Genomic DNA, 21,834 nt, shown 5'->3' with positions numbered 1-21,834 from the left:
TACAGAAATTCTATTGGATGTTGGACATCAAGCATATAATACAGTAGTTGGCTTGATAGAGACAGTGGTTAGTACATAAGTGTCTCATTAGTTCATTGTAGACTTTACTAACACTCACATCATTTAATTACTCACAGATCTTGGCCATTGATCAGTGGTTCCCATATTCGGTCCTCAAAGACTCCAAACAGTTCACGTTTTCCAGGTAACCCGGCAGGCGCACTGTCTATGACCAAATGTCGCATTATAAAAGTCCACAGGTGACTTGCAAAACGTGAACTGTTAGGGGTCCTTGAGGACTGAGTTTGAGAACCACTGCATAGTAACATAGTAACATAGTATCTGAGGTTGAAAAAAGACAATTGTCCATCGAGTTCAACCTATTTGTGGTCTCCTATGCATGATGATTTGACTAAAATTTCTGACTGATGCTGCTGTCAGCCGTTGCATTTTATCCCTATTTATAGTAACTATAATGCATGACTATGCACCACTATGCACCATACCCCTGGATATCCTTATCCATTAGGAATTTATCTAACCCATTCTTAAAGGTGTTGACAGATTCCGCCATTACAACTCCCTCAGGCAGGGAATTCCAAACACGTATTGTCCTTACCGTGAAAAAGCCTTTACGCCATATTGTGTGGAATCTCCTCTCCTCTAACCTGAGCGAGTGTCCACGAGTCCTCTGTGTTGATCTAACCAAAAACAGCTCTGTGTATTGTCCCCTTATATATTTGTAGATGTTGATCATATCCCCTCTTAATCTCCGCTTTTCCAATGTAAACATGCCTAGTCTTTCAAGCCTTTCCTTGTATTCCATCGTCTCCATGCCCTTAATTAGTTTGGTCGCCCTCCTCTGTACCTTTTCAAGCTCCAGGATATCCTTTTTGTAGTACGGTGCCCAGAATTGTACACAGTATTCAAGGTGTGGCCTCACTAGTGATTTATATAACGGGAGTATAATGCTCTCGTCCCTAGCATCAATACCCCGTTTTATGCATGCTAATATCTTATTAGCCTTCTTTGCTGCAGTCCTACTTTGGGTACTACTGCTTAGTTTGCTATCTATGAGGACACCTAAGTCCTTTTCCAGTACAGAATCCCCTAATTCCACTGCAGTCTAGATGATGGCTCACATGTTAATGGAGATGCGTTAGCTCTTGTTGGTATATCTGTGTACTACGTGTCCTGGACCAGCAGTGACCGGGGCATGCCCTGCTCCGTACCTGCTTTGGTGGCTTGTTCCATCAGCTTCTGCAGGGCAGCAGCTCTGGACTCCGTGCGATTGGCCAGTGTGAACGCGTAAGACATCAGGGCCAGTTTGTAGAGACTGGCTTTCTCCAGGGATGAATTCGTAATACACTGCAGGGACTTTTCTACAACAGGATCCTGCATCACACAAACACATGGCATATAACCAGCAGAACCAGTCTCATGAACACATGGATAGTAAGGTTTCTCTAAGGTTCTCTTTTCTAGGATAGACTTACATTGGGCTCCATGGCGGACTCCAGTAAGGCAGTTAGGATGTAAGCTGTGAGAGAGACCTCATCGTCCACCCCACCCTGCAAGAGCAATGGAGGAAACATTACATCATTAGTGTGACAATTCCTGTAAAGTCCCAAAGTACTGCAGGTGACTAAACCAACTATAACATATAGGGTATGATGTATCCAGGGCTTTCCAGTACTGACTGGGTTACATGGGTTCAAAACTACAATGTGACTGTAAATGGTGTATAGTTGACAATGTATATTATTACTGGAGCTGTTTATTTACAATCTTCATAGGATTACATAGTGATGTTACCTGTGCACAGTTATGCTGGATAAATGGATAGTGACACAGAGATGATAGATATATAACCCATTGTGTGGTGGCTAGTATACACTGCGGCCGCCTTCTCTGGTGACTAGCCACCAATAAAGAACTCATTAACTGGAGACTAGTTTACACTATAGAGGCCATTACCTAGTGTCCGGCATACAACCCAGACTATATTGTGTTGTGGCTAGTGTATACGGTAGCCGGTCCTGTTCCTAAAATACAGGGGAGAAACTGCATAGAGTTCCCCAGTACTTTAAGAACCAACACCGAGCTCTTAGACCGATCCTGGTTGAAAATATATGAGGGGGAAAAAAAGGGGGTCCTCCATATTTTTAAAACTAGCACTGGGCTCCACTACCCAGGGAAGTGATGCTATAGCCAGGGTACATGCTTATATTGGTCCCCATGGCTGTAGCATTTACTACCCTAACTAGTCATCCCTGGAGGGGGTTTCCTGGAGGTCCCCCCTCCAGGTCACTCAAGGCCAGGGCTGAAGCTCGGAGATATCCCCGGCACCATTGGACTGTGGATGTTGAGTTAATAGTTTATCAGTGAGTTTTAGCATGTAAAAAATACTGTCTTTTACAGGAGGGGCTACAAGTCCCAGCAAGCCTCCTCACCATGCAGGTACTTGGAGAACCACAAGTACCAGCATATGGGGCATTAAAGGCCTGCTGGTACCTATAGTCCCCCTGCAAAATTAATATTGGAAAATATACAAGCACCCACACGATAAACGTAGAACTTTAATAAGCACCCTTACACACTCACATGCCTTACTTACAACCCTATTCAGTTTGGGTCGCTACGGGGAAGCGATCGCATCTAGCCGAACATATGCTAAGTGTACATGCGCAGAGCCCTGACTACTCATGCGCAGTCAAGGGAGATGCGATTGCGTCTCACTAATGCGAACGCCTCTGCCTTATTGACAGGCAAAAGTGTTTGCGGGGCGGTCCGGAGTGGCAACACGGAAAACGGGGCAGGACAGCGCAGTTTTCAGGGCGACCACATGACGTCACACATGGCCGCTGCGACAGAAAACACGCATCACTGGCGGGCATTTGCATGCTGGGTGGCCTTACCCTGTGCTGGGCGGCCCCTAGCATGCGATCGCAAGCAGTTACAGTTTTGCTAAATTAGCAAAACTGCAACTGATACTGACTAAGGGGGCAGATGTATTAAGCGTGGAGAAGTGATAAAGAAGTGATAAGTGGAAGGTGACAACGCACCAGCCAGTCAGCTCCTAACTGTAATTTTTCAAATCCGTAATGATTGGCTGGTGCGATATCACCTTGCGCTTATCACATCACTTCTTTATCCTTTCTCCGGGTTAATATATCTGTATATCTGCCCCACGGTCCTTAATTCACTCCCTGTAGTCATTCGGTCCTCTTGTCCAGTAACATCCACGCCTCCTGTAAAAAAAAAAACTATTCCTAATGAAGATCAGTTCCTCTTCATTCCAAGTAGGCATCCCAGGGGTTAAAAAACAAACAAACAAACAAAACACCCAATGCAAGATGGACTGAGGAAGTGTATGTGTTAATATATATATTTCCGTTACATGAATAATCGGAAACCCACATGAGTCCTGTCATTGTAATAGCCACCAGCCAATCAGTGGGCACCTCTGTAGGAGCACCTCGCTGATTGGCTGCGAGCGGCCACACGATCAATCAACTTTCCCCCATGGACTTTAATAGAGAGAATCCTCCATTGAAGTCAATGATGGGACCTGCTACATTATATCCAATAATGGGAACCGCAAGGTTGACCTCTAGTAATCTTGTGGTTCCCATCTTTGGATAATAAGCTGAGGTGCCGGGGAGAACCAGATCTGGTGCCTCCTTACCCACCTGGTCACCTTATCCTCTGGTACCTCCCCTTCATGTTCTACACACATCCTGGTCTCCTCTATTTTTAGGTAATCCTCTCCTTTTTCTGTTTGCCACAATCTCTGTCTCCATCTCTTTGCCTCCAAACTCTATACTTCCACTTAGACGCTCTCCGCCCTGACTTCCCTTCTCTTCATTCCACAGAAACTGCTCTCACCAAGAAGACCAATTACCTATTTGCAGCCAAACCCAAGGGTCCTATTTGTCTAATTGCTAATATTTAGTCTTACATTTTACTGAGCTCATTCCCAATTTCTCTGACGTCCTAGTGGATGCTGGGGACTCCGTAAGGACCATGGGGAATAGCGGCTCCGCAGGAGACTGGGCACAGCTAAGAAAGATTTAGGACTACCCGGTGTGCACTGGCTCCTCCCACTATGACCCTCCTCCAGACTTCAGTTAGAATCCTGTGCCCGGCTGAGCTGGATGCACACTAGGGGCTCTCCTGAGCTCCTAGAGAGAAAGTATATTTTAGGTTTTTTATTTTACAGTGAGATCTGCTGGCAACAGACTCACTGCAGCGAGGGACTACGGGGAGAAGAAGCGAACCTACCTAACTGGTGGTAGCTTGGGCTTCTTAGGCTACTGGACACCATTAGCTCCAGAGGGATCGACCGCATGGAACCGGCCATTGGTGTTCGGTCCCGGAGCCGCGCCGCCGGCCCCCTTACAGAGCCAGAAGCAAGAAGAATCCGGAAAATCGGCGGCAGAAGACATCAGTCTTCACCAAGGTAGCGCACAGCACTGCAGCTGTGCGCCATTGCTCCTCATACACACTTCACACTCCAGTCACTGAGGGTGCAGGGCGCTGGGGGGGGCGCCCTGAGAAGCAATAAATACACCTTGGCTGGCAAATATATCACAATATATAGCCCCAGAGGCTATATATGTGATAAATACCCCTGCCAGAATCCATAAAAAAGCGGGAGAAAAGTCAGCCGAAAAAGGGGCGGAGCTATCTCCCTCAGCACACTGGCGCCATTTCTCCCTCACAGCTCCGCTGGAAGGAAGCTCCCTGGCTCTCCCCTGCAGTCTACACTACAGAAAAGGGTAAAAAAGAGAGGGGGGGCACTAAATTTAGGCGCAATATACATATAGCAGCTATAAGGGGATATAATTTAGTTAATCCCTGATTTATATAGCGCTCTGGTGTGTGCTGGCATACTCTCTCTCTGTCTCCCCAAAGGGCTTTGTGGGGTCCTGTCTTCTGTCAGAGCATTCCCTGTGTGTGTGCGGTGTGTCGGTACGGCTGTGTCGACATGTTTGATGAGGAGACTTATGTGGAGGAGGAGCAGGTGCTTATAAATGTGTTGTCACCCCCTGCGGGGCAGACACCGGAGTGGATGGACTTGTGGAAGGAATTACGCGAAAATGTCGACTCCTTACATAAAAAATTTGACGACATGCCAAATGCGGGGCAGCCGGCTTCTCAGCCCGTGCCTGCCCAGACGTCTCAAAAGTCATCAGGGGCTCTAAAACGCCCGCTACCTCAGATGGCAGACACAGATGTCGACACGGATACTGATACCAGTGTCGACGACGAAGAGACTAATGTAATGTCCAATAGGGCCACTCGTTATATGATTGAGGCAATGAAAAATGTTTTACACATTTCTGAGGTGACCCCAGGTACCACAAAAAAGGGTATTATGTTTGGGGAGAAAAAACTACCAGTAGTTTTTCCCCCTTCTGAAGAATTGAATGAAGTGTGTGAACTAGCGTGGGCTTCCTCCGATAAAAAATTGGTAATTTAAAAAAAAAAATTACTAATGGCGTACCCTTTCCCGCCAGAGGATAGGTCACGTTGGGAAACACCCCCTAGGGTGGATAAAGCACTTACGCGCTTATCAAAAAAGGTGGCACTGCCGTCCCAGGATACGGCCGCCCTAAAGGAACCTGCTGACAGAAAGCAGGAGGCTCTCCAGAAAGCTATATATACTAGAGATGAGCGCCTGAAATTTTTCGGGTTTTGTGTTTTGGTTTTGGGTTCGGTTCCGCGGCCGTGTTTTGGGTTCGAACGCGTTTTGGCAAAACCTCACCGAATTTTTTTTGTCGGATTCGGGTGTGTTTTGGATTCGGGTGTTTTTTTCAAAAAACACTAAAAAACAGCTTAAATCATAGAATTTGGGGGTCATTTTGATCCCAAAGTATTATTAACCTCAAAAACCATAATTTACACTCATTTTCAGTCTATTCTGAATACCTCACACCTCACAATATTATTTTTAGTCCTAAAATTTGCACCGAGGTCGCTGTGTGAGTAAGATAAGCGACCCTAGTGGCCGACACAAACACCGGGCCCATCTAGGAGTGGCACTGCAGTGTCACGCAGGATGTCCCTTCCAAAAAACCCTCCCCAAACAGCACATGACGCAAAGAAAAAAAGAGGCGCAATGAGGTAGCTGTGTGAGTAAGATTAGCGACCCTAGTGGCCGACACAAACACCGGGCCCATCTAGGAGTGGCACTGCAGTGTCACGCAGGATGGCCCTTCCAAAAAACCCTCCCCAAACAGCACATGACGCAAAGAAAAAAAGAGGCGCAATGAGGTAGCTGTGTGAGTAAGATTAGCGACCCTAGTGGCCGACATAAACACCGGGCCCATCTAGGAGTGGCACTGCAGTGTCACGCAGGATGTCCCTTCCAAAAAACCCTCCCCAAACAGCACATGACGCAAAGAAAAAAAGAGGCGCAATGAGGTAGCTGTGTGAGTAAGATTAGCGACCCTAGTGGCCGACACAAACACCGGGCCCATCTAGGAGTGGCACTGCAGTGTCACGCAGGATGTCCCTTCCAAAAAACCCTCCCCAAACAGCACATGACGCAAAGAAAAAAAGAGGCGCAATGAGGTAGCTGACTGTGTGAGTAAGATTAGCGACCCTAGTGGCCGACACAAACACCGGGCCCATTTAGGAGTGGCACTGCAGTGTCACGCAGGATGTCCCTTCCAAAAAACCCTCCCCAATCAGCACATGATGCAAAGAAAAAGAAAAGAAAAAAGAGGTGCAAGATGGAATTGTCCTTGGGCCCTCCCACCCACCCTTATGTTGTATAAACAGGACATGCACACTTTAACCAACCCATCATTTCAGTGACAGGGTCTGCCACACGACTGTGACTGATATGACGGGTTGGTTTGGACCCCCACCAAAAAAGAAGCAATTAATCTCTCCTTGCACAAACTGGCTCTACAGAGGCAAGATGTCCACCTCATCATCACCCTCCGATATATCACCGTGTACATCCCCCTCCTCACAGATTATCAATTCGTCCCCACTGGAATCCACCATCTCAGCTCCCTGTGTACTTTGTGGAGGCAATTGCTGCTGGTCAATGTCTCCGCGGAGGAATTGATTATAATTCATTTTAATGAACATCATCTTCTCCACATTTTCTGGATGTAACCTCGTACGCCGATTGCTGACAAGGTGAGCGGCGGCACTAAACACTCTTTCGGAGTACACACTTGTGGGAGGGCAACTTAGGTAGAATAAAGCCAGTTTGTGCAAGGGCCTCCAAATTGCCTCTTTTTCCTGCCAGTATAAGTACGGACTGTGTGACGTGCCTACTTGGATGCGGTCACTCATATAATCCTCCACCATTCTATCAATGTTGAGAGAATCATATGCAGTGACAGTAGACGACATGTCCGTAATCGTTGTCAGGTCCTTCAGTCCGGACCAGATGTCAGCATCAGCAGTCGCTCCAGACTGCCCTGCATCAACGCCAGCGGGTGGGCTCGGAATTCTGAGCCTTTTCCTCGCACCCCCAGTTGCGGGAGAATGTGAAGGAGGAGATGTTGACAGGTCGCGTTCCGCTTGACTTGACAATTTTGTCACCAGCAGGTCTTTCAACCCCAGCAGACTTGTGTCTGCCGGAAAGAGAGATCCAAGGTAGGCTTTAAATCTAGGATCGAGCACGGTGGCCAAAATGTAGTGCTCTGATTTCAACAGATTGACCACCCGTGAATCCTTGTTAAGCGAATTAAGGGCTCCATCCACAAGTCCCACATGCCTAGCGGAATCGCTCCGTGTTAGCTCCTCCTTCAATGTCTCCAGCTTCTTCTGCAAAAGCCTGATGAGGGGAATGACCTGACTCAGGCTGGCAGTGTCTGAACTGACTTCACGTGTGGCAAGTTCAAAGGGCATCAGAACCTTGCACAACGTTGAAATCATTCTCCACTGCGCCTGAGACAGGTGCATTCCACCTACTATATCGTGCTCAATTGTATAGGCTTGAATGGCCTTTTGCTGCTCCTCCAACCTCTGAAGCATATAGAGGGTTGAATTCCACCTCGTTACCACTTCTTGCTTCAGATGATGGCAGGGCAGGTTCAGGCGTTTTTGGTGGTGCTCCAGTCTTCTGTACGTGGTGCCTGTACGCCGAAAGTGTCCCGCAATTATTCTGGCCACCGACAGCATCTCTTGCACGCCCCTGTCGTTTTTTAAAAAATTCTGCACCACCAAATTCAAGGTATGTGCAAAACATGGGACGTGCTGGAATTTGCCCATATTTAATGCACACACAATATTGCTGGCGTTGTCCGATGCCACAAATCCACAGGAGAGTCCAATTGGGGTAAGCCATTCCGCGATGATCTTCCTCAGTTGCCGTAAGAGGTTTTCAGCTGTGTGCGTATTCTGGAAAGCGGTGATACAAAGTGTAGCCTGCCTAGGAAAGAGTTGGCGTTTGCGAGATGCTGCTACTGGTGCCGCCGCTGCTGTTCTTGCGGCGGGAGTCCATACATCTACCCAGTGGGCTGTCACAGTCATATAGTCCTGACCCTGCCCTGCTCCACTTGTCCACATGTCCGTGGTTAAGTGGACATTGGGTACAACTGCATTTTTTAGGACACTGGTGAGTCTTTTTCTGACGTCCGTGTACATTCTCGGTATCGCCTGCCTAGAGAAGTGGAACCTAGATGGTATTTGGTAACGGGGGCACACTGCCTCAATAAATTGTCTAGTTCCCTGTGAACTAACGGCGGATACCGGACGCACGTCTAACACCAACATAGTTGTCAAGGCCTCAGTTATCCGCTTTGCAGCAGGATGACTGCTGTGATATTTCATCTTCCTCGCAAAGGACTGTTGAACAGTCAATTGCTTACTGGAAGTAGTACAAGTGGGCTTACGACTTCCCCTCTGGGATGACCATCGACTCCCAGCAGCAACAACAGCAGCGCCAGCAGCAGTAGGCGTTACACGCAAGGATGCATCGGAGGAATCCCAGGCAGGAGAGGAATCGTCAGAATTGCCAGTGACATGGCCTGCAGGACTATTGGCATTCCTGGGGAAGGAGGAAATTGACACTGAGGGAGTTGGTGGGGTGGTTTGCGTGAGCTTGGTTACAAGAGGAAGGGATTTACTGGTCAGTGGACTGCTTCCGCTGTCACCCAAAGTTTTTGAACTTGTCACTGACTTATTATGAATGCGCTGCAGGTGACGTATAAGGGAGGATGTTCCGAGGTGGTTAACGTCCTTACCCCTACTTATTACAGCTTGACAAAGGGAACACACGGCTTGACACCTGTTGTCCGCATTTCTGGTGAAATACCTCCACACCGAAGAGCTGATTTTTTTGGTATTTTCACCTGGCATGTCAACGGCCATATTCCTCCCACGGACAACAGGTGTCTCCCCGGGTGCCTGACTTAAACAAACCACCTCACCATCAGAATCCTCCTTGTCAATTTCCTCCCCAGCGCCAGCAACACCCATATCCTCCTCATCCTGGTGTACTTCAACACTGACATCTTCAATCTGACTATCAGGAACTGGACTGCGGGTGCTCCTTCCAGCACTTGCAGGGGGCGTGCAAATGGTGGAAGGCGCATGCTCTTCACGTCCAGTGTTGGGAAGGTCAGGCATCGCAACCGACACAATTGGACTCTCCTTGTGGATTTGGGATTTCGAAGAATGCACAGTTCTTTGCTGTGCTGCTTTTGCCAGCTTGAGTCTTTTCATTTTTCTAGCGAGAGGCTGAGTGCTTCCATCCTCATGTGAAGCTGAACCACTAGCCATGAACATAGGCCAGGGCCTCAGCCGTTCCTTGCCACTCCGTGTCGTAAATGGCATATTGGCAAGTTTACGCTTCTCCTCCGACAATTTTATTTTAGGTTTTGGAGTCCTTTTTTTTCTGATATTTGGTGTTTTGGATTTGACATGCTCTGTACTATGACATAGGGCATCGGCCTTGGCAGACGACGTTGCTGGCATTTCATCGTCTCGGCCATGACTAGTGGCAGCAGCTTCAGCACGAGGTGGAAGTGGATCTTGATCTTTCCCTAATTTTGGAACCTCAACATTTTTGTTCTCCATATTTTAATAGGCACAACTAAAAGGCACCTCAGGTAAACAATGGAGATGGATACTAGTATACAATTATGGACTGCCTGCCGAGTGCAGACACAGAGGTAGCCACAGCCGTGAACTACCGTACTGTACTGTGTCTGCTGCTAATATAGACTGGTTGATAAAGAGATGTCTATGTAACTATGTATGTATAAAGAAGAAAGAAAAAAAAACCACGGTTAGGTGGTATACAATTATGGACGGACTGCCTGCCGAGTGCAGACACAGAGGTAGCCACAGCCGTGAACTACCGTACTGTACTGTGTCTGCTGCTAATATAGACTGGTTGATAAAGAGATGTCTATGTAACTATGTATGTATAAAGAAGAAAGAAAAAAAAACCACGGTTAGGTGGTATACAATTATGGACGGACTGCCTGCCGAGTGCAGACACAGAGGTAGCCACAGCCGTGAACTACCGTACTGTACTGTGTCTGCTGCTAATATAGACTGGTTGATAAAGAGATGTCTATGTAACTATGTATGTATAAAGAAGAAAGAAAAAAAAACCACGGTTAGGTGGTATACAATTATGGACGGACTGCCTGCCGAGTGCAGACACAGAGGTAGCCACAGCCGTGAACTACCGTACTGTACTGTGTCTGCTGCTAATATAGACTGGTTGATAAAGAGATGTCGTAGTAGTATGTATGTATAAAGAAGAAAAAAAAAACCACGGTTAGGTGGTATATACAATTATGGACGGGCTGCCGAGTGCCGACACAGAGGTAGCCACAGCCGTGAACTACCGCACTGTACTGTGTCTGCTGCTAATATATAGACTGGTTGATAAAGAGATAGTATACTCGTAACTAGTATGTATGTATAAAGAAAGAAAAAAAAACCACGGTTAGGTGGTATATACAATTATGGACGGGCTGCCGAGTGCCGACACAGAGGTAGCCACAGCCGTGAACTACCGCACTGTACTGTGTCTGCTGCTAATATATAGACTGGTTGATAAAGAGATAGTATACTCGTAACTAGTATGTATGTATAAAGAAAGAAAAAAAAAACACGGTTAGGTGGTATATACAATTATGGACGGGCTGCCGAGTGCCGACACAGAGGTAGCCACAGCCGTGAACTACCGCACTGTACTGTGTCTGCTGCTAATATAGACTGGTTGATAAAGAGATAGTATACTCGTAACTAGTATGACTATAAAGAAAGAAAAAAAAACCACGGTTAGGTGGTATATACAATTATGGACGGGCTGCCGAGTGCCGACACAGAGGTAGCCACAGCCGTGAACTACCGCACTGTACTGTGTCTGCTGCTAATATATAGACTGGTTGATAAAGAGATAGTATACTCGTAACTAGTATGTATGTATAAAGAAAGAAAAAAAAAACACGGTTAGGTGGTATATACAATTATGGACGGGCTGCCGAGTGCCGACACAGAGGTAGCCACAGCCGTGAACTACCGCACTGTACTGTGTCTGCTGCTAATATAGACTGGTTGATAAAGAGATAGTATACTCGTAACTAGTATGTATGTATAAAGAAAGAAAAAAAAACCACGGTTAGGTGGTATATACAATTATGGACGGGCTGCCGAGTGCCGACACAGAGGTAGCCACAGCCGTGAACTACCGCACTGTACTGTGTCTGCTGCTAATATATAGACTGGTTGATAAAGAGATAGTATACTCGTAACTAGTATGTATGTATAAAGAAAGAAAAAAAAACCACGGTTAGGTGGTATATACAATTATGGACGGGCTGCTGAGTGCCGACACAGAGGTAGCCACAGCCGTGAACTACCGCACTGTACTGTGTCTGCTGCTAATATATAGACTGGTTGATAAAGAGATAGTATACTCGTAACTAGTATGTATGTATAAAGAAAGAAAAAAAAACCACGGTTAGGTGGTATATACAATTATGGACGGGCTGCCGAGTGCCGACACAGAGGTAGCCACAGCCGTGAACTACCGCACTGTACTGTGTCTGCTGCTAATATAGACTGGTTGATAAAGAGATAGTATACTCGTAACTAGTATGTATGTATAAAGAAAGAAAAAAAAACCACGGTTAGGTGGTATATACAATTATGGACGGGCTGCCGAGTGCCGACACAGAGGTAGCCACAGCCGTGAACTACCGCACTGTACTGTGTCTGCTGCTAATATAGACTGGTTGATAAAGAGATAGTATACTCGTAACTAGTATGTATGTATAAAGAAAGAAAAAAAAACCACGGTTAGGTGGTATATACAATTATGGACGGGCTGCCGAGTGCCGACACAGAGGTAGCCACAGCCGTGAACTACCGCACTGTACTGTGTCTGCTGCTAATATAGACTGGTTGATAAAGAGATAGTATACTCGTAACTAGTATGACTATAAAGAAAGAAAAAAAAACCACGGTTAGGTGGTATATACAATTATGGACGGGCTGCCGAGTGCCGACACAGAGGTAGCCACAGCCGTGAACTACCGCACTGTACTGTGTCTGCTGCTAATATAGACTGGTTGATAAAGAGATAGTATACTACTAATATTATATATACTGGTGGTCAGGTCACTGGTCACTAGTCACACTGGCAGTGGCACTCCTGCAGCAAAAGTGTGCACTGTTTAATTTTAATATAATATTATGTACTCCTGGCTCCTGCTATAACCTATAACTGGCACTGCAGTGCTCCCCAGTCTCCCCCACAATTATAAGCTGTGTGAGCTGAGCACAGTCAGATATATATATACATTGATGCAGCACACTGGGCTGAGCAGTGCACACAGATATGGTATGTGACTGAGTCACTGTGTGTATCGTTTTTTTCAGGCAGAGAACGGATATATTAAATAAAACAAACAACTGCACTGTCTGGTGGTCACTGTGGTCGTCAGTCACTAAACTCTGCACTCTCTTCTACAGTATCACAGCCTCAGGTCAATCTCTCTCTCTCTCTCTCAACCCTAATCTAAATGGAGAGGACGCCAGCCACGTCCTCCCCCTATCAATCTCAATGCACGTGTGAAAATGGCGGCGACGCGCGGCTCCTTATATAGAATCCGAGTCTCGCGAGAATCCGACAGCGTCATGATGACGTTTCGGCGCGCTCGGGTTAACCGAGCAAGGCGGGAGGATCCGAGTCTGCTCGGACCCGTGAAAAAAACATGAAGTTCGTGCGGGTTCGGATTCAGAGAAACCGAACCCGCTCATCTCTAATATATACACACACTGGTATTATACTGAGACCAGCTATTGCCTCAGCATGGATGTGCAGTGCTGCAGCTGCATGGTCAGACTCCCTGTCAGAAAACATTGACACCCTAGACAGGGACACTATATTGCTAAACGTAGAGCATATTAAAGACGCTGTCTTTTACATAAGAGATGCACAGAGGGATATTTGCCGGCTGGCATCAAAAATAAGTGCACTGTCCATTTGTGCCAGGAGAGGGTTATGGACCCGGCAGTGGACAGGTGATGCAGATTCTAAAAGGCACATGGAAGTTTTGCCTTATAAGAGTGAGGAGTTGTTCGGGGATGGTCTTTCAGACTTAGTGTCCACAGCAACAGCTGGGAAGTCAGCATTTTTGCCACATGTCCCCTCACAACCAAAGAGAGCACCGTATTATCAGGTGCAGTCCTTTCGCCCCCAAAAGAGCAGACGCGGTAGAGGCGCGTCCTTTCTGCCCAGAGGCAGAGGTAGGGGAAAAAAGCTGCAGCATACAGCCACTTCCCAGGAACAAAAGTCCTCCCCCGCTTCTTCTGCTAAGTCCGCCGCATGACGCTGACAATATTAAATTCTTTTGTCGTATAAACAACCCTTAATGAAGTCTAAGAACACTGTACGCTGTTTACTTAAGAAGTACCGTAGGGGTACGCTAGTTGCGTAACGATCGCTCAGCCGTAGGCGAGACGCTCAAGCGTCACGTTCGCTCACGGCCCAGTGATCACAGGACAGCACGTTATTGGTTATGTCTAGAGTAATGATTCGCTATGGCGTAGCGTACGCTCGAGACCACGAGGAGATCACCAGCGGCGCAGACGCTCACAACGCTATTCCTTTATGTCTAAACCTTTTATCAATGAAATACACAGAATACCTTAATGTGAATACAGGGTGTATGTGCAACCTTGTGTAACCTAACTAACTACAAAGCTGCTTGAGCGTCACCGACGCTCAAGTGAACACTTAAAACTTATAGAAAATACACAGATACTGGTTTAGGGTCCAAAGCCTATTAACTGTATTATATCTAATATACTTGTAAAAAGAATAACAGTACAAATGATACACTACAATATAACAGAGACTTCCTAACCAAAATACAATACTATCTAATACAATACAATACTAGTCTAGGGGAGATGTGAGAGAAAAGAGAAGGGAGAGAGAGAAATGGAGAGAGATGAGAGAAATTGGCTCACAGTAAGACAATGATTACGGAGAGAAAACTTACGCACAAGGGGAAACGATCGCATGCGCCTGGACATCCAGCACCCGATTTTCAGCAATGAGAACCGTTGAAGAGTGAGAGCTGGATGTGGTCGGCCTGCCTATTTATGCCCCACACACAATGCAATCCAATGGTCCCTACAATCTTGTCATCCATTGGACACAGGAATTCGGCTTCGCATCATAACAAAAGGTCATAGGTTGATTCATACAGGTGGGCTGTGACGATTTCCAACAGCTCAGGTGGGTGGGAAACTGGGTTTCCCGCCGCATACCTGAGTATGAGTAAATAATAGAAATGGACATAAACTTCTTATGTCCATAACTATTCGCACGAGCGATTAATACGCTCCAAACCAACACCGGAATATTGTTAATTAAATACTCTTCCGATGGGTACCAAACACTGCTATATGATTCCTGTTAGACCCTTCGTACAATACAAAGAGGGATTCCTCCGTTCAGGGACGTTCTATATTAACCAAACTTTCAGGAACCATTAAAGGGATCATGATCTATAAACTACATTAATTATGAAAATGTGTAACGAATGAGTCGCACGCTACGACTACATAAACTCTACCGTAAATACGCATACCGTGCGCCCGCCGGTGCACGCTATTGCGGGTATGCGCCTTCACGGGAGAGCGTACGCATGCGCAGCGCGGACCAGTGTGCGGTGCAAATATGGCAACGTGTATAGAGATATTTTTCTGACTTTGACAGTCCACCCTTTGGCAGTCAATAATAACTGCCACCTTCTAAAACATTTCAAAAGGAGAAAAATATATGTCAGGGGTTAATTCATTTCCATGGTTGGGTAGGGGAGGAGAGAGGAGTAGGTGGGAAGAGGGTATGACCTAGTGAGATAGCAGAAGCATGTGTGTATGAGTCCATGTTTGGGGGGGTCATGTATCATCGTGCCGTACGTGTTGTAAATCAAGCTTCGAGGTATTGCGAAGTATACATTTGAATTCCTTCTTATCCTGTGGTACAGGTCTGTGGATGGGCTGTCAAACTTTACCGAGCTCTTTTCGGATTTTTGAACAAAATGGGGAGCACATTTTAGTTGATGATACATGAATGGGGGAATATGTGATTGTTGATATCTGTGCCTGTATTCCCTATACTATGTGTGTTATTACCTGAGGGTTGTAGAGATGAAGATGAAGAACACTTATGGAAAATGCAATGATATTCTATGTCAGGTAAATGTACATCTGTCGTCGAAGTTTTGTTCGGTATCAGTTGAAAGTCGTCTTCTTTGCGCTGTTTTGCTCCTTAGGCATGAGCAACAAGCTTTGTCAGTGCCATCAGATTTACAAAGAATGTTGGGCTAGCGTGAGTTTAAAAATACTAGGGAAACTGGGGATCCATGGCAAAGTTCATCAAGTGTCCATTTCTCAAGTGGTCAAAACTCTTTCTTTGGTCCATCCGTTGTCTGTGTAGCGTCTCGTCAACTTCCTCGTCCAAGGGGGTCTTGTTATCTTGGAGAAAAGCAGAAAAACAGGTGAAAGAAACGGACCGTATAATCGCATTTTCATCACATCCTGGTTTCTATCATTGGGTCATAAATCAAATCCAGGTTAAGTACAGTTTCCTCGCTCCTCAAGCTCATCACTCTTGTACTTTGTTTGCACCTCATTAAAGCCTGCCCGCATCTAAATATCAATCCAATGGATATAACAACACCCAAGATACATAGTAGAAACTTTCCAACATCCATTATGACTCCTTGAGCCCAGTCTCCTAAACCGGAGAACCAATTTCGCGGGTTCAACCATGACACCCAACCAGTCAGCTCATTACCTACAGCAGCAAGGGTGAGATTGTGTTTTCGACGAAATTCCCACTTCAATTGGAGAATGTCGTCCATCTTTTGGTCTATGACCTCTACCGGATCCTCGGTGCTATTTGTGATATACGTGCAACACTTTATGCCGTACTGTGTTGCCAATGTAACACAATATCCGCCTGTTACTGCTGTAAGATAATTAAGAACCATTCTATGCTGTACCAGTTCTGTTTTATAAGCTTGAAGTTCTCTTCCAGTGTATCTAAACGTGTCATCATACATTTCAGTGATATTATCTAACAAATTGGCGAGTGCGGAAATGTATCTATAATTCATCACTCCTCGAGCGGTGCGAGTGAAATCTAACGCTACCAGAACCTGAATCCCGGTGGATTCATGGATAAGATCAGAGGCCGGATGCTCTAACCTTTCTGACAGTTGTCTTTTAACTCGGTGCTCGTAATGAGTGTGAGTATAAGGAGCTTGGGCACCACGGTGTATGTCCTTCATTTTGTCATGTGTTACAGTCATCACTTCAGGCAATACTTTTCCAATATAACACAATCCTTCAGAGTTTGGGGCAAGCCACTTGTACGCCTTTCTCCCGCATATGAAATATGCATCATCGGGGAGAACATATGGGACGGAGAAGGACATTACCATGTTACACACCTTCCGGGTGAACTCTCCTGACCCTAATTCTTCCATCTGTTTAATGCACGTATCAGTTTGTACGATATGTGCACAGTATCCTGGTGATACCTCTCCAACTCTAGTAATCCTATTTCCTAAGGTATATCGATACCGGAAAGATTTTCCTCTACTGGCTATGTGGCGTACAAGCTCTGTATCTGTAGGCATTCTATCTGCTCTGTGTGAAAAGGTCATGGTAAGGTTGCTCCATGACACTTCCCAATTTCCCGGCTTATGGGGATTGGAGATATTAAAACATAAGAGGGACCTATCCACATGGTATTGGTGGAGCTTCAAACTAGGAGGGCTGGAGATGTTAAACCTCCGGTCCACCGGTCTCCCACCACTTAGCTCAAGTACCTCCCCTAACGTTAAAGGAAATGGTACTAGCCCTGATTTGCTATGACCCTGAGGTACTTGAGAGCATACCCAACAATCTGTTTGGTTTAGTACGTTACCCACTAAGGAGTGATAGTCACTCAATGGATGCCGGTCCATATGGATATTAAAACTGGATTGGCATTTCTTTATGCATCCATCTTCAATCAAATTGTCACAAAGCCTACAGATACAGTTTTCTTCAGCTAACAATCCATCACAATTTCTTCTATCGGATCGTTTTCTGATACTCGCCTTTGCTTGTTGGTTTGGTTGATCTTGGAAAACTACGCCTCCATCATCATAATCGGAACCCATTCCAGAACCTCTTTCGACCTCTATGGTACTCTCGCCGGAACAGACTGCTCTGGTCAACATCATGGTCAACAGGAAAATCCGGATCACAGTCTCTTGGGGCAAGTCCATCTTTGAGGAGGAAATGGAGAAGTATGAGAAGGGGGAAAAAGAAATTTCAAGGGAGAGGGGGTGGGAAGTGGAGAAAAACAATAAAAGGGAGAAGGGAGTCGACAACTGCTTTCGGTCTTCAAGGCTCAGGTGCCGCCTCAGTCCTCCTGGAACAGACACTCCAGTGATACAACCTCTACCGTCTGTTCCTTATCACGGGACTTCTCTGGATCGGCAACCTTCTTGCAGTGGGATGAATGGACCCAAGTCTCTCTCTCAGCAACCTTCAATGCTGTGGTGCTAGTCAATAAGACCTGGTATGGTCCTTCCCATCTATCAATAAGACAACCTGAGCGTAGAAAATTTCGTATCATTACATAATCCCCAGGTTCAATGTCATGACAATTATTACCTGGTAAATCAGGAATCACCAACTTCAGATTATCATTTTGATTCCTCAACTGCTTACTCATGTTAATCAAGTATTTTACAGTTACTTCATTGTTACATTTCAAATCATCCTGAGGGTTAATCATGACATGCGGTTGTCGACCAAACAAGATTTCAAAAGGGGACAGATTAAGAGGGGACCTGGGAGTGGTTCTGATGCTATACAAAACAATGGGTAAAGCTTCAGGCCACGTCAATCCTGTCTCTGCCATTACTTTACTCAATTTATTTTTAATAGTGCTGTTCACTCTTTCGACCTTCGCACTCGCCTGTGGACGGTACGGAGTATGCAGCTTGCTATCAATTCCCATCAACTTACACATTCCTTGAAAGACATCACCGGTAAAATGGGTACCCCTATCACTTTCAATGATTCTAGGGATACCATATCTACATACAAATTCCTGCACAATTTTCTTAGCTGTAAACATAGCGGTATTTGTGGCTGCTGGAAAAGCTTCGACCCAATTCGAGAAAACATCTATACAAACAAGTACATATTTCAAATTTCGACATGGGGGTAATTGAATGAAGTCAATTTGTATTACCTGGAAAGGGCCGCCGGCAGGTGGGATATGGGATGGTTCTGTAGGTATTGCCTTTCCAATATTCTTTCTCAGACAGGTAAGGCATGACATTGCTTTTTTACTCGCATGAGAGGAGAATCCTGGGGCGCACCAGTATGCTCTTACCAATTTGCACATCCCCTCCTTGCCTAGATGAGTCAGCCCGTGAGCTGCTTCAGCCAGACATGGAAGATATGCTCTGGGGGCCACTGGTTTACCATGTCCATCCGTCCAGAGCCCTGAGGACTCCTGGCCATATCCCTTTGCCTTCCAGACTGCTCTTTCCTGTGTGGAACACAAATTCTGCATCTCACACAACTTTTGTGTGTTGATGGTATTAAATACCATCAGTTGTGTGGTGTCTGTCTGTATGGGGGTAGCAGCTGCAAGCTTAGCTGCTTCATCTGCTCGGCTGTTACCAAGTGACACTGGGTCTTGACTATATGTATGTGCTTTACATTTGATAACAGCCACTCTGTCGGGTTCCTGTATCGCTGTTAGAAGCCTTTTTATATAAGCTGCATGCGCTATCGGTGTACCAGCTGCCGTCATGAAATTTCTGAGGCGCCATAGGGCTCCGAAATCATGTACTACCCCGAAGGCGTATCTAGAATCGGTGTAGATATTGGCTGACTTACCCTTAGCCAATTCACATGCTCTGGTTAGGGCGACCAGTTCAGCAACCTGGGCTGAGTGAGGTGGACCTAGCGGTTCCGCTTCTATGGTGTCTTGGTCATCTACGACTGCGTATCCAGTACACAAGTCTCCCGAGTCTGACTGTCTATGACAACTACCGTCAGTGTAGAACGTGAGTTCTGCATCTTCCAGTGGATTGTCACTGATGTCAGGCCTTGCGGTAAAATTTTGGGTCAAATATTCCATACAATCATGTGTATCTTCCTTTGTATTAAATCCTCCTTCCCCATCACTCTCACCTTCCACCCTTTGTGTCTGACCAGGCACACCTGGGAGAAATGTTGCAGGATTTAATGCGCTGCATCTCCTTATGGTGATGTTTACTGGGGCCATTAATGCCAATTCCCATCTTGTAAACCTTGCTGATGAGACGTGTCTGGTTTGGGCAGAATTCAATAAGGCAGATACCGCATGTGGTGTATGGATTGTGAGGTTGTGGCCTAGCACGACATCTTCGCTTTTTGTCACTAGCAATGCTATCGCCGCAACGCTACGCAAGCATGTGGGGAGGGATCGCGCTACCGTGTCTAGCTGAGCGCTGTAATATGCAACTGGCCTGCTGGCGTCACCGTGTTTTTGGGTTAGTACACCTGCTGCGCAACCAGCACTTTCTGTTCCGTATAGTTCAAAGGGTTTCCCATAGTCTGGCATACCTAGTGCTGGCGCCTGCGTTAGGCACTGTTTGAGTCTCTCAAATGCTGTTTCGGATTCGTCAGTATGCGAAATCCTATCAGGTTTGTTTGAGGAGACCATTTCCTGCAGAGGTAACGCCAATATGGAAAACCCTGGGATCCAATTACGGCAATACCCACACATTCCTAAAAACGTCCTGATCTGTTGCTGGGTTTGTGGCAGTGTCATGTCTCTAATGGCTTGGATTCTATCAGCGGTCAGGTGTCTCAGTCCTTGTGTTAGACAGTGTCCCAAATATTTTACCTTAGTTTGGCATAATTGCAACTTGTCTTTGGAAACCTTGTGACCTGTGTCTGAAAGATGAAACAGGAGCTGTTTCGTATCCTTCAGGGATGCTTCCAATGAATCAGAACACAGTAGTAAATCGTCCACGTACTGTATCAATACTGATCCACTCTCTGTTTGGAAAGACTGTAAACAATCATGCAAAGCCTGAGAAAATATACTTGGACTATCTATGAAACCTTGGGGTAACCGAGTCCATGTGTATTGGACTCCTCTGTATGTGAATGCAAACAAATATTGGCTGTCAGGATGTAGAGGTACCGAAAAGAAAGCGGAGCAGAGGTCAATAACAGTGAAAAATTTGGCAGTGGGAGGAATTTGCATTAGGATGACAGCTGGATTAGGCACTACGGGGAACTGACTCTCAACTATTTTGTTAATCCCCCTTAAATCCTGCACTAGCCTGTAACCCCTCCCCCCACTCTTTTTAACAGGGAAGATGGGACTATTGGCTGTGCTGGACGTTCTTACCAGAATGCCCTGTTGCAGCAAGCGCTCTATTACTGGGAAAACTCCTAACTCCACCTCTGGCTTCAGAGGATACTGTGGGATTTTTGGAGCTATCCTACCATCTTTTACTTGTACAACTACTGGAGCTACATTTGCCATTAATCCAGTGTCCTGTCCATCTTTTGTCCAAAGTGACTCTGGTATCTGAGATGTCATCTCTTCTACTTGGGATGGATTCCTATTTGTCATAATGGAATGTGACATTAATTTTGATGGGGAGTCTAACATGTCTCGTACCTCCTGAGCGTGATTCTCAGGAATGTCCAAGAATACACCTTCAGGAGTACAATAAATGACGCAACCCATTTTACATAGTAAGTCTCTACCCAGGAGATTAGTTAGTGCAGATGCAGCCAGCAAAAAGGAATGCTTGGTATGCAAAGGTCCTATTGTAATCTCGGCTGGTTTGCTAACAGGGTAGTGCTGGACTACTCCTGTTACTCCCATGGCTGGAATTGTCCTACCAGTGGTTCTCATGCCCACTGTCGAATTTATCACTGACTTGGCCGCCCCTGTGTCTACAAGAAAGTTTAAAGTTTTACCAGCTACATTAATTGCGACCTCGGGTTCACTTTCAAGGTTGGCAATCAATTTCACTGGCTGCAGATTACAGGTATGGCCACACCCCTATTGGGTATGGTGACCTCCCTGTATCCCGCTGGCAGCGACTACTTGTGAGGGGGTTAACTGGGAACTACCAGAGGCATGCCAATCTCTGTTCGGGGGGTATCTTTTTGTTTCCCCTGTATGTGGCTCATAACTCCGTCTCTGTGGATCCTGATCCCAATGTCTTGTGTTGTGTCGTTGTCTAGGGGGTTGGTATGATTTTGGTACATTTCTTACTCTACATTCTCGTGCATAGTGTC

General features: G+C 46.0%; 1 protein-coding gene across 1 annotated transcript in view; it reads right to left on the bottom strand.

Moving 5' to 3' along the window:
* The window catches only part of LOC135057451 (alpha-2-macroglobulin-like protein 1), a 275,363-nt gene that overhangs the window by 31,880 nt on the left and 221,649 nt on the right, over positions 1-21,834 (bottom strand). The window contains exons 31-32 of the mRNA XM_063963344.1: positions 1,497-1,571; positions 1,233-1,395 (exon numbers count right to left, since the gene is read on the bottom strand). Coding sequence (XP_063819414.1) covers positions 1,233-1,395; positions 1,497-1,571 — 238 coding nt within the window. The remainder of the gene's footprint in view (positions 1-1,232; positions 1,396-1,496; positions 1,572-21,834) is intronic.

Source organism: Pseudophryne corroboree, chromosome 3 (genome assembly GCF_028390025.1).
Source record: "Pseudophryne corroboree isolate aPseCor3 chromosome 3, aPseCor3.hap2, whole genome shotgun sequence".
NCBI classification, from domain to species: Eukaryota; Metazoa; Chordata; class Amphibia; order Anura; family Myobatrachidae; genus Pseudophryne; species Pseudophryne corroboree.
The sequence above is the reverse complement of the archived record's forward strand: the minus strand, read 5'-3'. Positions and strand labels throughout refer to the sequence as shown.